Below are 15602 nucleotides of genomic sequence, written 5' to 3' on the forward strand. Positions count from 1 at the left end.
GGCACGTTGCGAGTCTCGCTGCTGCGATGAGCAGACAGTGTGAGCTGGGTTACTGGTGTGGTTTCTTAGTTGCTGTGTGGGGTCAGCGAGACACAGCAAAACCCAGCCCGAACACACACACACACCTGCAGCCTGGCAAGGCTGTGAGTCTGTGTGTGAGCAGACACACACACTCACAGCCTCGCAGCGTCCCGCCGTCTCAGGCTGAGAAATCCGCGGAGCTGCAGCTGATTGGTCCATTTGGACCAATGGGTCCATTTGGGTCGTCGTTACGTCACAGTGACCAGGAAGAAAAAAATGGAAAAAGATAAATCTCCAACGAGGAGTTCTGGGGCAGCATAGACAGGTATTTTCTGTGTTCCGCTACAGGGTACAACTCTATGCATAAAAAGCTACATAACACACAAGGGGACGGGTAATAACCGGAAAGGCATGTCATGGGACCTAACTTATTACATATAAGGAGGGAAGAAAAACATTAGTTATAGAAAAATTGGCAAAAAATGTGTTGCAGCAATTAAAAGAAAACAAGTGTCATAAGTAACATATTATGGTGTTGAAACATTTATAAAAAATGTTGGGACAATTATTAAAAAAAAGGTTATCTTTCACATAAAAGTGATAATTGCACTTATTGAGTATAACTGCTGTACATTATTTCCCTTTGTGCTAGGCTTTGTCAGTTCGGTATAGATCATCTTCATTTCCCCCCCCTGTTTTTCAGATTGTCCTTCTCGCCCTGGTGCTGTACTTCCTGGTGCGGGGGGGCTTGGGGGTCCTCAGAGAGGGCTATGTGTACCTGCTGTCCACCTGGAGGCTGCTGGGGCTCTGCAAACTGGCCCTGGCAGCCTGTGTGTGCGGGCTGCACCTGAGTCGCTGCACCATGGCAACGCAGCAGTGGGCGGCGTACCTGAAGCAGCCGCGGGATGCCTTCACTGACTTCCTCCCTCTGGCCCGACAGAGCCAGACCTACACTGCCATGTCGGCCCTGCTGCTGTTCATACTGGTGCTCAAGGTGAGAGAGAAGGGCCAAGGAAAGCAAACAAATAAAATAAAAACATGTAACTAACGCGTCACAAATTCTACAGGCAGGTAGTTCAGCTCAAAATAGAGAATGCAATTCCTGAAGAAATTGCTTGTGGGAATGCTTTATGCTGAAAAGCTGTAATGTGTAAGAAGAAAGTGAATAATTTAGATTGAAATGATACATGAACACTGGGGGCTTGAATGTGTGACGAAAGAAGAAAAGAAAGTAAAAAGGCTTGGAAAAGCAGCAGAATATTTGAACTGCAAACTTTTGAACTAACTTGATGGTGAATGATCTGTGGCCATGCCAACGGCATTTGATGACATCCCATAATACAGTTAGATGCGCTGATGGCTGCATCGTTACCAAACCTGTGAAGTTTTGGGCCATTTGGAGCATTTTCACTGAAGTTATGAGAAAACCGTGTTTCATGGCGAGCATTGTGTTGCCATGGCAATGGCATTTTAAGAAATCTCAAAATTGTCCCGTAGATGTCTTCACGGCTGGACTGTTAGCACACATGTGAAGTTTGAGCACTTTTTGAACATTTTCATAGGAGTTATAGCGACATCGTCTTTTATGGCGAGGGATGCGTTTCCATGGAAACGGCATATGATGAAACCCCATAATTGACGTAGAGCTGTTGAGGGCTGGACCGGTGATATACAAACAAAGTTTGGGGGACGATCAGACCGTGTCCATCGAAGTTACAGCGACATCGTGTTTTATGGCGAGGGATGTGTTTCCATGGAAACGGCATATGATGACACCGCATAATTGACGTAGAGCTGTTGAGGGCAGGACCATTAACCATTATCTGAAGTCTGCTGCTCTGAGCATTTCAGTTGGAGTTATGACATCATCGTGTTCCATGACACAGGTGTTTATATTTGAGCTAACGACGTGTCCAGAGATCAAAGGTTTCCATGGTGATCAAATAAATGTGGCAAAGGCTCAAATTTGTTGAACAACACATTTGTAACAGGTTTGTTGATTGACCAACAAACATGAACAGTTGGAAGATTGAAAATGGGATTATTATTAAGATTATTTGTAGGTCATTGAAAAGTAGAATCATTTAGAAAGATGTGAACATTGAAGTTTCTATTTTAGAAAAGCTGACACTGTAGTGCATCGCTGGTTTTAAAAGTGATTTATAAGAGTCATGTTTAAAGATGTGCAATACTTAATACGTTTATAAAGATCCTCTGAGTGTGTGTCATTAGTTAGCTGATAAAATGTTAGGGATAAATACCTTGACATATTGACTACAAGTGCTTGAATCAAACAAGCAACCTTGTATTTGAAAGATTAACTCACATAGCAACAGTCACACGTGGTATATAAGTGGTGTGGCTGAGTACTTTAAAGGGTTCATGAATAGAGGGGACTTGAATGTGAAATAAGAAAAAGAAAATAAAAGTCTAAATGCATGAAAAAGCAGCAGAATATTTGAACTGAAAACTTTAGAACTAAAAGCATACGTCACCAATAATGTCTAAAATATGTGGAACACGTTGAAGTCAGTATGAAGTCTCTATCAGACAGAAAATAATAGGCTGAGACAGTCTCTTAAACTCCAGTGACCACCTCATTAGTCTGCTGCTCTAATTATGTCAATTGGAGTTATGACATCATCGTGTTCCATGACACAGGTGTTTATATTTGAGCTAACGACGTGTCCAGAGATCAAAGGTTTCCATGGTGATTAGTGAGAGGAAAGCATTTTCATTGTTCTGAATGAGAGATAAACCTGTTACATGTGAACGTTTTGTTGAAGAACCGTAACAGATATCGGTGACATTTCCAAGCGTGAAGCATGTCAAGGAACTTGAGCATCTGAAGTGTACTTTTTGTGTACTTTCGGGTTAATAATGTGGCCTTTTTGGCAGATTAACTAAAGGTGTGCGGCTGCTGTGGTGGGGAAAGGTCAGGCTGAATTTACAATGGGGTTTAATGGAGACATATTGAGCGTTTTTGTCACTTCATGCCCTCAAGAGGCATTTTGTTTAATTATTTTTGCTTCATTTTTTTTAAATCTTTCAATCTACGAGATGTTTTCCTACGTTTGTCATGAAAAATTATGTCTCAGGAATGTAGGTTTGGGAATTATGGCAGGTTTAAATGAAAATATGAAGGCAAAATGAAATCTGTCCTCCACTCTAGCTGTGACATCACACACTCTAAAATCTGAAGAAGGCCTCTTTACCAAGGTCTAAACAACGTTTAATATCTGTAAAAGTAAGAATCAGATTTAAAAGTTGTGTTACACGAATAATGTCAGAAAGATGTGTAACATTTTAAAGTTGGTATGAGGTTTCTGAGTGAAAGTATGAAGGAGCAGTTAGCAGTTGAAGAAGGAGCAGTTAGCAGTTGAAGTTGCATAAAGATTGTTGAAGTCTGAAGAGTTTCCATTGATTTCCATGTAAAAAATGGGATGTATTATGGGATGTATCTCTGGAATTATGAAAGTTATGAATGATATAAGTAATAGCCATCGATTCCCGACCGAGCTGAACGTTTTGAGGTTTGAACGGAGTTTCTGCGATGTTCAATGTCAGAGAAGAAGCAGCGCAAAATAACCCGGCGGAATAATAAAGAATTTTGTGCGTAGCATAACCGATAGTGGGAATGCTGTATCATCATTATATACTATACTATGATTTTTGTATGAGACACTGTCATTTTTCTACACAAGCCTCCTTTTCTTTGTGGGGCATTTTATACTATAAAGGTTTTTAAAGAAATGTATGGCATGCTATACAATGACATTTCGTGACTGTGTGACATTGTTCATGATCTTTTTCATTACAAACTATGACTCTATGAATATTTGATGCCTTGCTACTAAGAGGTTTTTCTATGGAGTGTTATAATGTGACTTTTTTAAACATACTATTACTATATTATTGTCTTTTTAATTGCATTTTTGTATCAAATGTTTTTTTTGTATTATTATAATTGTTCCCCCTCTCCCTGTGTACCCCCCCAGGCGTCCCACCAGTTGAGGTTCCTGAGGGAGTGGGCTGTGTTTGGCAGAGCTCTGCGGCGCTCCGTCTGGGAGCTGCTGGGCATGGCGCTGGCCTTACTGCTGCTGCTGCTGGCCTACTCTCACGCAGGACACCTGGTCAGACCTTACTCCTTACTCCTGCCCTCTGTTTCTCTCTGGCTCCTCCGCCCCCACACACAAACATACTACACAGTTTTACATAGTACACAACGTACAAGAAAATAACCGCCCACGTGTTTGTTTACCTTCTATGTTAAGGTTTTCTCTGTTGAGATAATAACTGCCCACACCTTCTTTACAGTGGCAGTCAACAGTGTCTCCAGTAATCCTTCACTTTAGCACAGAGAGCATGACACAGTGTGATGTTGTGTTAGAACAACTATCATGGCAGCCACACGGTTTCTGTGCTGCTAAATGACTGAAAGAGGACATTTATTCAACATTTATAAAACCAGAATGAAAGCTTTGATTGTATACACAATGTTACTAACAACAGAACACTGTATCCCGTAAAAACTATTTTATCTACGTATTTGTGTCATCATTCCAGAAACACCACAATGTTTTGTTTACTTGCTTGTCTTGAGTATGGCTCACCTCCAATGGGTCTAAAATGCCTCACACAACTCTGGGGTTTTTCGCTCTCCAGCAGCTACCATTAAAGATTTAGATATTTAAGTTTGTTTTTATTACACACAGTTAAGTCTAAGTTTTCTTGATCATTGCAGTGAAGCAATTTTTTATTGGCCTCTGTTGTGATTGGCTTTTAAGCACTATGAAAAACTAGCTGCTTGAACACTTCCCTCCTGTTTCTCCTCTCCTCCAGCTCCTCCACTCGGTGTATGGCGGCTACGGCAGTGTGAGCTCCGCCTGCCTGTCGTTGCTAGGCGCTGGCGGCCGCGGTCTGCTGTCATGGCGACCCAGCTGGGGGACTACAGGCCCCTCCAGCAGCGTCTCTGCGCTGGTGTTCCACTCCAGCTTCGCCGTGCTGCGGCTGGTGTTGCTGTGGTTGGTCACCTCGGTGATCCTGAGGAACTACCGGCGCGCCCGAGCGGAGCTGTACCGCCCCGCCGTGGATCTCCAGGACTACGAGATGGTCGAGCTGTTCCTCAGGCGGCTCAAAATGTGGATGGGACTCAGCAGGGCCAAGGAGGTACATGCTTCTCTATAGTGCAGAAAGAAATGCATTACGCCTCACATGTCCCCTAATCCTCCATCTTCTCTGTTCCTTAGTTTCGTCACAAGGTACGTTTCGAGGGCATGGAGCTCCCCCCCTCCCGTGCGTCCTCCACCAGCGACTGTAAGTCCCTCTGCCTCCCCCCGTTGGACGGTCCCGACTCGCCTCCATCACCCGACAGCATCGATGCGGGCTCTGAGGCCTCATGGCGCCCAGCCTCCTCCAGCCCCTGCAGCCTGACGGAGGCCCCGGGGATCGGCCTGGGCCTCGGGCTGGGCCTGGGTCTGGGGCTCGGCCCGGGGGTGGAGACGGGGAGCACCAGCTGGCGCGAGAGAGCCGAGACCGAAGCGTCTCTGCGGAGGCTCCACCCCACCCTGGACGCCCTGCTGCAACAGCTTGACCGCGTCACCATGGCAACAGAGGATCTGTACCACATTGAGTGTAGACTGGAGAAAACCCAGAGGAAGAGAAGGCGTAGAGGGACAGAGAGGGGAGGTCAGGGAGGGAGGAGCGAGGCGGGACAGGGAGGAAAGGACGAGGACTCCGCTGGATGGAGGAAGAGCGGCAAGGAGAAACACAAAGGGAGCAAAAAGGGGAAAAAGACGGATAAAAGTGAACTTCTGAAGGACGATGGAAACACCGCCGTCAACCCTAAAAACACTCCAGCAGCTACACCCGTTCCCGTTCTGAAGCCCAGACCCTCCTCTGCCGCTGCACACCCCCCCGCTCCCCCAGCAGTCAGTGCTCCTCCACTTACACCGGTCGCAGATAAACCTGCCTCTGACACCCCACCTTCACCTGTCCCTTCAGAAATCACACCCCCTTCTCATGTCCCGCAGCCCAAACCCCCCTCTGCACCCCCATGTACCCCCGCTCCTACCCCTTCCTCACCACCCACCCCTGCTCCTACGCCCAGTAGCCGGGACTGGGAGCCCCCCTCCTCCAGCCTGTTCAACCACCCGGCTCACACGACCACCATTCCAACACGCAAGCGGAAACGTAAACCCCCACCCCTCAAAAACAAGGTGCACCCAAACCTAGACAGGCAGGGCCCCGGACAGCCCAAAACCTGAGGAGCATTGATATGGTTGTGAAAAGAAGATGTGGAAAAAATGTGGGTTAAGGACGAGAGGAGGACGGGGGCAGCAGGTTCTGTCCCCGAGGGGCCCCTCTCTAGACCCAGGAAGAGAGAACTGAGTGGATTAGAAAGTGCAGAAAGAAAAGAAGAAGAATCCCAGAGACAGCAGATGGGGCGATGAAGGAGGAACAGAAGCATTAAAAATACTTTGCAGGTTTATAAGCAGAAATCCGTCCAAATCCCACTCTCAGAAGCTAGGTGCAGGGAACCAGATGCTAACTGAGCTGGGTTTAGTCAGTGAAGTAAAACATTGACACCAAGAAATGCTTTTATTCCTCATTTCCCCGGACTAAAAATGACCCCATGTGACCCTGGAGGTCACGTGGGGTCATCAATGACAGGAGTGCATGAACGTACTCACCCAAGGATTACAACTACGCCATCCCACTTTTTGTGTATCTCAGAAAAATCACGTTGATTTCTCAGCTATGTCGTCCGTGTTCGTATTTTTTATATTGTATATTTCGGTCACCATGGGTACTTGTGGCCTGTTTGAAAATAGTTGTGTTTCATGGACCCTTAGTTTGCATGCAGGCACACAGATATAAGCACATGCAGGTGTACACGTGCATGGCAATAACACTGTAGGCACAGACACGCTAATGTAACGCGCCATCCACTCCAGCTCCACTGAGGTACAAGAGAGGAAACATATACACACAAACACACGCACACAAGGCTGTTGGGATCCCAGCAGCCTCTCCTTCCGGGTGCAGGTATAACCGTCCAGAGTATGGAGAAATGGAAAAAAAGTAGTGAAGAGAAGGAGGCGTAGCACAGAGAAAAAGTATCTGAAGAGCGTTAGACAAAAGTTGAGAAAGCAGAAAGGAACATTTAGTTCTCCCATCATAAAGCTATACTGACTCCCAGTCTGATTATCTTTTGTGTTCGATATGGTTGTGATAAGCACTTTTTTTCTGTTTTATTTGTTGTATTGTGGTCCTGAATAATAAGCTTGGTGTCCGAACCAACAGAGACAGCTTCACTCATACTGTATCTAAACTATAAACGTTGCCAAAGCTTATGTATGCATTCCGAGTTTTACCATGCCAAGTAACCTTTCGTTTTGTACTTAGCACTTTATTTCCTAATGGAGCTGATATGCCATATTTAACTCTCATGTTGTCATTAACACATTATAATAACATCCTAGTAAGTATTATCAAGGTGTTACAGCCACAGCTAGACTTTGTGTGTGTGTGTGTACTTTTGTCTGCTTGTTATTCCTGTTTTTGTTATGTTTTATTAACATGTAATCGTACTTCCTGTGTCCAGTGGGCAGATCTCAGGGAACCCACCCTTTTGCCCCATAACCTGGACAGGGAAACCAAAACATAGGTGCTTTTAATAATCTGAGGAAACATTTGGTGGTGACTTTATCTTCCTTCTCCCAGCCGTAAATTGGTAGCTATGTGTGAACGCCCTTATTTTCATGGGTTTTAAAAGAATTTGAGAAAAGAGTGTAAATTGCGATTAAACTCCGCCTGTATTAATCCCTTGATAATTTCCGAAGAATTCTCACAGTTCAGACTCAAGTAAAAAGACCCTTCTTCCTCCCTGTGTGTACATTTCTGTATATATTGGTGCTTCGTGGTGTATATAGTTTTGCTTTTCATTATCAGTATTGTTTATGTGCTGCAGTAGCATATGGATTAGGTCAAGCACTGGTGTTGCAAACCCCAAAGTTTTACATTTCTCCAATCTAACAGAAACAGCCAAAGCTATAAATGTGTGTAATATGAATATGTGTTCACAGTAAGCCAACTCTAAACACCAGGAAGCGCAGCAGGCCTCCACTGGCTCTCTTATTCTGCTCTGTGTGTAACAAGCTAGTGCCAAAGCCCGCCTCCATGTCTTTGTGTGGTACGATGCTTTTTGTCCTAAAACAAATCACAGATCAGTTTGAAAACATTTGTCTATTCTTTGTATCTCATGTCTGTATTTTGCAGTTGTAGCACTTCTCCTGCTTTTGCACTTGACAAAGTCAAATAAAGAGTTTGACAGCTAAAGTGTTGATGATATAACAGTTTTTTGTGAAGAATGTTAAATAAGTTAAAGCTGCAAGCAGTGATGACCGTGTCCAAAAAAATATAAGTAGTGAAGTATGTTAAAGATGTCATACTGTAGCTTAAAAAAAACAACGTTTTTAGTAGGTCGAACAAATCACATATTCCGGATACCAAACCTAAATTATCTCCACTTTTTTATTCCACATATTTTTACTCACAAACAAACACATCCTGCTCTCGAACGTAGTGTTCTGTACAGCTTTTACTCATCTAATGTTGCACATCGGAAACATTAGGATTAGACTTTAAAAGTGCAAAGCGTTAGCATTTTTCGAAAAATATGCAGAAATGTCTTCACATATCAATACTTCATCACAAAATAAGCTTTTATGGTACCATGAAGCTCTTGCCGATACAAACTGGGAAAGTTGAAATCAGCGTGTCATCTTGAATTCTTCCACTCAGAACTGAAAGTAAACCGACCTCAGCTCTAAGGCAGGTGTGTGTGTTTCTACCAGGCCAAGAAACCCATTCAAACAAAGTCCGTAAAATCGTCCACAGTCGAGACAAGTCTTTTCCTCTGGCCCGAAACTTCCGTGTTCTGACTGCTCTGCTGAAAGGACTTGTTTTGTTGCATATGACCCTGGGTCAGTGAGATGCCGGGAGTTGCACGAGACTGGATGTCCTCCTGGGCCTAAGACAGAGCAGAGAGACATTACACATGGTTAAAGAGGTCAAATACTTTGGAATAAAAGCAGTGACATTGATGAAGGAGAGCCTCTTCTCACCCTGGTCCGGATCCTTTTAATGTGCCGCAACCTCGCCAGCCACTTGGAAGCGTAGGCATCAGATGGGTTGGCTCTGAACTGATGCACCAGAGAGGCCATCTGTAGAAGAAGAAGAAGAGTAAATATGGATTTGTGTGTACGTGTGACTCGAGCTGAGAGTGAGAGATAAGGTGCAAGACTTACATTTGCATGCAGAGCCATCTGTCGGACTAAGAGAGGGAGGTTGGGGTCTGAAACGATTTTTGCCACCGTTGTGTCAACTAGTCCCTCCAGGTCTGAAAGAGAAGCAACAGAAGGAGTTAAAGAAAAACACAACGGCCAGGAACATGAGCGGAGGAACACGGTGATCGACTCACCCTTGCGGCACTGGAGGGTCACCAGGTTACAGTCATAATCCAGCGGTTTAATGATGACTTCTACAAAATTAAACTGACCCTAATAGAAGGAGAAGCAGAAGACGAGAGAATGAATAAACAATATATACAGCAGAGACACACGTGTACTGTATCTGTCTGCCTATGTACCTTAATGGTGCCCAGCGTGTACTCCTCTCCAGAGTCGTTGTACACCACCATGACAAAGTCGTTGCCAATGTGTCTCTTTTTGTTGCAGCAGCCCTTGTCGCTCTCCTTGTTGGGCATCAGAGTGGCAATGTGGAAGATGGCTGCAGAGAGGAGATTTCATTAAGAACAAGCAGGCGGGAAAAATGTATATTTGCCTAATGACCATTAAGGTGCTCACCCTGCATGATGTCGTCATGCCAACAGTAGGTGAACTCTCCGTCGTCTCCGTACTGGTCCAGCCCTCCGAGGAAGATCTGGTCGGGGTCGCAGTCCTTCAGGTGGATTAGTTTGCCCAGGCCTGTGAGGAAGGCAGCGTAGCGGTTGGACCCGTACTCGTTGGACAGGATGGCGACCTCGTTGTTGACCTGAGCGGCCCCGACGAACACCACCCCGATCTTGTGGGTGTCGTAAGGAGGCATCTGGTCCAGGACCTTCACGGCCCGGTCGATCACCTACAGCAGAGAGACAGAGAGCGTTGTGAAGGGCACCGAGTCAAAAGTCTATTTTTATTTTCCAGGTCAGCCAGAGCAGTCAGCTGACCTGCGTTTTGGGCAGCAGCAGAGGCTTGTTGGCTTCGTTCCCGAAGAAAGGAGAGTGGTAGAGCTGGAGGAAGACGAAGCTGTGGGAGACAGAAGAAGACAGACTCCCTTTAATATTAATAGATACATGGTATTTGTATACATACTATACCATTACTTTTTTATGACCACTTTTCAGGCATAAATTATTTGGTATAACTATAGTATAACTTTATGGCATACAAATAAAAAACATGTTTTATGACATAATACTCTAACTTGTTTATGACCCACTATGTTTGATCTATTATGGACTAAGACATTTCTATCCTTTTTATTGACATAATGATTTACTATACTTTGAAATGTTTCTGACATACTAAAGTTTGACTTTGTTATGACCTTTTTATGGGATATTAAGATTATATATCAAAATGTGCCTGCATCTGTCTATAAATATCACCTAAAAAGGAAAAGTACATATAAAACCCCCCAGAAAAACATACTTAAATGTTGATTACTTTACGAGTGAAGATTCAAATTACTCATTCAATTATTCCTCGGCTGTAAAACATGATTAGACTTTCTTCATGGTCTTAACATCAAAGCGGAGATGAGCTTGCTGAGTTAGAGGATAGACTTAGCCAGAGGCTGCAGCAGGTCATGTGACTGGTGTTACCTCGGGCTGAGTCCAGAGATCTTCTCTGTGGTGCTGGGTCCGGGCCGGCTGGTGTATGAGTCTCTCTCCGTCCTCCTCTCCCTCCTGGAGGAGGGGGCTGACACTGAGATAGTGTGGCCCCGGGGCCGGTGGCCTCCGCCGGGGGAGATGGGTCCGGATGGTGCCGCTGGGGCCGGAAACTCCAACCTCATCCTCGCTCCCCCGCCTAGAGAAGACACTACAGGGCTGTCACTGCCTTGACTCTGACTTCCGAGTCCATTAGTGTCCCCTCCTGTGCCCCCCTCCAACTTCTCCTTCTCAGACTGCAGCTGCTGAGGCGGGGGCTTGCTGTCTGCGGGGGCTTTGGGGGCAGATGGTTCTACTAGCGCAGCCTCAGACTCCAGAGCTGCCTTGGAGAAGGCCTCCGGTAGGGTCTGGAGCTCCGGGGAGGAGCTGGACTTGTTGAGGCCGTGGCCCTGGGACGGAGAGTGGCTCTGGAAGGGGAGTTCAGGCCCCTGGCTGCCCGGGGTGGAGGGTCCCATAGTGGGCTGATCGATTGGAATCGCTCCCTCACTTACTTCCTCCAGTGTGGACTTCTCATCATCTTGACTGGAGGTTGAGGAGGACTGAAGGAGAGAGATGAGAGGAGGCTATTTTAAAAACAGGAGAGAGAACACTGGATCCCGTTTCAGCTAAACAGCTTCGCTAAGACATGCAAAACTTCAAGGACAAATCCTTCTGAATGAAAATACTGGCTGTGCTCCATTTGGCTGGCATTCCGCTTGTTATGCAGTAGCAAGGGAGGGGAACCCCACTTAGAGAGAGAGTAGCTAGTGTTTAATCTCTTATCAGCAGATCATGCGTGGAAAAACCCTAATTTCATCTTTTCACAGCTTGTTAGTGTGAGCAGAAAACCTGTGTGTGAATGAATGTTGCTCAGTGCGTATTGTTTACTAGGTTGGTACACATGGTACTTTGTTTACTCGCCATAGTAAATGATGCAAACATTAGTGCAGATTTCAGAGATGGCAGCGACTACCTACCCGGCTGAGCATTCCAGGGGGGGGGGTCTTGGTGAACTTGTCTGCAGAAATGAAGATGGGATCAGACGGCATTGGCTCAAACCCTTCACTCTCGAGCCAATCAGGAGTTTGTGCTGCGGTGACCCCTGACCCCTCCTCCAGCACCACTACAGAATCTACAGGAGGACACAGCAACAACCATAAGTACACACACACACACACACACACACACACACACACACACACACACCTGTTAGATAGAAAAATCAGCAATGTCATTAAAGCTGTCAGTAGACTGTTGACACATTCTCTCTCAAATCTATTCTAGTCGTGGTAACATGAAAGAAAATCAGTTGTATTGATTGATCAAACACACTCAAAAGGTAGTCATGGAAACACACACACGAGAGCACATAAATCGACATTGTGATCATGAGTCGGACACTGAGATCAGAGAGCAGCAGGCAGCTTTCATTCACATCTCATCTACTTGATTTTCCCATCATGCATCTGTTTGGTTGGTTATCTGGAGCCAAACACACTGCAGCGACTGCAACAGCAGCCCAGACCAAGTCCTGCATCCCATAATGAACACTCTCAAAGGAGAAGACGACGTTTTTAGGTCTTTTTGACACTTGAGTGTTAAAAAATGTCTTTATCGCCCTTCTTAGAGGTCAGGCACGGAGGAGCGTGTTAGTCAGATGTGGTCTGGGCTCTCCTGTTGACAACATGAGGGGGTCAAAGGTTAAAAGCTCAACCTGGGAGTATATTTCCGTGACAGAGAGTTAGAGAAAGAGGATTAGGAGGGGAAAACAAATCAGGTAAGGAGTGAAATGAATCACGATCCATCTTTAGGAGTGATTGATCTGATGAAGGTAGTTTACAGATCTCTGTTGAGGACCCTCCCTCCCGGGTTAATAGGAGTCTGATGGGTGAAGCAGAAATGCTGAATTCTTTCACTTGCACAATTTTAGAGTGTAAAGCAGCAGGCGTGTGGAGTTACCTGGTAAAAGTATGCATGGGGGGTCTGCTAAATGGGCAAATGAACTGCTACACATAACATTACAGTTATAATTAAGGGAACATTTTGACATTTTTAGGAAATACACTTAATAGTTTCTTTCCGAGACCACTCTCAAGAAGAGGGAGATCATCCATGTATCTCGTGTGATGGTCATCAAAAAATAGGATAAGCATATATATCCCATTGGCTTTCAAACCGATTATTAAGAAAACAGTATTGCTGCTTTTGATCTTTGACGGTTTTTAACAAAATGTTAACTTCCACTAAAGGGGATTTAGTGAAAACTGACGATCAAATGTCCCTTTACGTTTGTGCTGGCAGATCACTGTATTGTGCAAGTGAGAAGAAATACACTGCTCCAGGAGTTTTCTGGAGGGGGGGGGGCTTGTGGGGGCACACATGTGTTGGACGGTACCTGCCCAGGAAATGCTCCTGTGCAACCTGCCGGGGGCCGGGGGGCCTGGGGGGCCGGAGCCCGAACCCAGAGACCAGAGAGACCCTCCCACTACAGGCGGGACAGCAGGGGACAAACCAGCATGGGGGTGAGGGTGGAAAACATGAAAACAAACCAATCAGAACATAGGAAAACAAATATCTCAAATGCAGTGAGAAAAGAAGACGTATTGAAAGAAGAAGAGAAGAAAAAAGATAGGCTGATGAGGAGAATCTTTATTTATTTATTGTTTATGTATTAAAATAATAATAAGTGTCGACCCTTTTTGATTCTTGATTGTTTGTTATGTGGATTTGTAGTATTTGTGTTACTATATGTTCAATAAAAGGTGTATTTTGCTAAATCTTGAGACATTGCCACTGTGGGTGTTTCTCAATTTCAGGTAAAGCTGCTCCAGAGCCACTATTTCAAGCATACATCGATTGCCGCCAAAGGACTCTTCCAATGTCCAGCATATTTGGAATTCTACCGAGCCAGGCGTACTTCGTAGCGAGAAATTTCGAGGCTGCACATGTGTAGACTCCGGTCTTAAAATCCCCACAATGCTTTGCGCACTGACCAATGTCACCAAATCTGTGGCGGAAAATGTAAGGCGGGGCCTCTCATATGACGCACACCTGCACACTTGCTGTTCCACTCTTCGTTTTCCAAATGCCAGGAAGGATTCTTGCCTAGCTTCTTAAGGAAGTGACTAGGAAGACATTGAGGAACACCCTGAATGTACTAGGCCTCAAGAGCCTTTCTTTTGCTGGCAGACACAGTGGGTGTTTCTCAATGTCAAAGAAGGATGCTCCAGAGCCACTATTTCAAGGATGCTACGTCATCGAGTCCCGCCGAAGGACTGTCCAGGCTCCTTGGAATTCTACCGAGCCTGGCATCCTTCGTAGCGAGAGATGTAGAGGCTGCACAGCAGTCTTAAAGTCCCCACAATGCTTTGCGCACGGACCATTTTCCAAATCTTTGATGGGAATAGTACTCCATTTAAGGCGGGGCCTCACATTTGACGCACACCTGTTCCACCATTCTTCGTTTTCCGAGGCTAGGAAAGATTATTGCCTCGCTTCTGAAGGAAGTGACTCGGAAGACATGTCCTACCAAGGAAGCGTCCTCGACATTGAAAAAGACCCAAAGAAACATTTTGGCGTGGCGCACTTTGCATGCGCACACACTAAAAAGTTCCACGCGCTCCGCGCTCACATTTTGCTCAGCCCGCGTGCCTTAGCACCGCTGCTGACTCCATCCTAGGGGAAAGACTGAAGAGAAAATGTGAAGATGCATAAGGGGAGGCAGAACCCTCAGAGGAAGAGAGACAATGAACAAAGGTACAAGATTCAGAAAGCATGAGAACTCACGATCAACGACCTGAGCTAATCCAGGCTGGCCTATTGATCCTCCTCGGGTTGAGATAGAATATAGACAGGCAGTTTGCACTTACCTCACTATTAAATGCTTACAATGAAGACAGGCACTCAGGCGGACGGGATGCTTTCATGCGTATATTTACATTTATTGGACCATTATAATGTTCGGCCCTGTAGATAAAAACCCTGTGATTGATAGTACAAATATATTTTTCTAATCTTAAATGGTTGGATACCCAGCCCTCGATAACATCCACCGACAGACTCTGAGGTTTCCCTCACCGGTGTTGGAGCGCTGGATCAGGTTGGGCTTCCCTCCGACGCTGCTGTGTGTCGGCAGCTCGGGGGCGGGGGGCGCGGTGCTGGCGGGGGCGCTGGCGGTCTGGGCCGGGGGCTCCTTCACCCCCTCCATCCCCATGAGGACGGTGGAGAGCTCCTGCAGAGGCATGTTGCCCAGCTCCGAGGAGAAGGGACTGGGAGGGTTCTCCAGACACATCAGCCAGCTCGTGTTGCCTGGGACGACAGAGAGAGAGAGACAGGAGGAAAGTTCACCTACTGGTAAAGTTTCCTTTGTTTTCTGAGATTATTTATTGCGGTACTACAGCTGTAAACAGGGACGTCCACCAATTGTCCACAGAGTCTAATGTTGAAAATCACTTCACTCATTGGGATCTTTGATGTTTTACTGATTTTAAAATTGCTAAAAGTTCAATAGAAGCTAGATTCCAAATCTAACAGGGTGCTCTTAGATTAAAAAAAAAACGTTAAAAAGACATTTAAGAGTTTGTGTTATAACCTTGTGGATGTTTCAAGTTAACAACAAAACCAAAAACCAAGGACGGCCTTAACGGTA

General features: G+C 45.5%; 2 protein-coding genes across 5 annotated transcripts in view; one reads left to right on the top strand and one right to left on the bottom strand.

The window, feature by feature from the left end:
- Positions 1-8361, top strand: part of pkd1a (polycystic kidney disease 1a) — an 84132-nt gene extending 75771 nt beyond the window's left edge. Inside the window, exons 53-56 of the mRNA XM_079688105.1 lie at positions 725-1015; positions 4020-4154; positions 4864-5190; positions 5271-8361. Coding sequence (XP_079544231.1) covers positions 725-1015; positions 4020-4154; positions 4864-5190; positions 5271-6287 — 1770 coding nt within the window. The 3' untranslated portion in view covers positions 6288-8361. The remainder of the gene's footprint in view (positions 1-724; positions 1016-4019; positions 4155-4863; positions 5191-5270) is intronic.
- Positions 8362-8538: 177 nt separating this feature from the next.
- Positions 8539-15602, bottom strand: part of tsc2 (TSC complex subunit 2) — a 29034-nt gene continuing 21970 nt past the window's right edge. For 2 of the 4 annotated variants that reach the window (XM_079688120.1, XM_079688119.1), the window contains exons 32-42: positions 15032-15262; positions 13350-13439; positions 11932-12086; positions 10910-11514; positions 10253-10331; positions 9891-10164; positions 9674-9813; positions 9506-9584; positions 9333-9424; positions 9150-9248; positions 8539-9055 (exon numbers count right to left, since the gene is read on the bottom strand). In XM_079688120.1, the coding sequence (XP_079544246.1) occupies positions 8894-9055; positions 9150-9248; positions 9333-9424; positions 9506-9584; positions 9674-9813; positions 9891-10164; positions 10253-10331; positions 10910-11514; positions 11932-12086; positions 13350-13439; positions 15032-15262 (2006 nt within the window). In that variant the 3' untranslated portion in view covers positions 8539-8893. The remainder of the gene's footprint in view (positions 9056-9149; positions 9249-9332; positions 9425-9505; positions 9585-9673; positions 9814-9890; positions 10165-10252; positions 10332-10909; positions 11515-11931; positions 12087-13349; positions 13440-15031; positions 15263-15602) is intronic. The other 2 variants (XM_079688121.1, XM_079688122.1) reach the window with 1 other exon arrangement.

Source organism: Notothenia rossii (assembly GCF_949606895.1).
Source record: "Notothenia rossii genome assembly, chromosome: 1".
Classification (NCBI taxonomy): domain Eukaryota; kingdom Metazoa; phylum Chordata; class Actinopteri; order Perciformes; family Nototheniidae; genus Notothenia; species Notothenia rossii.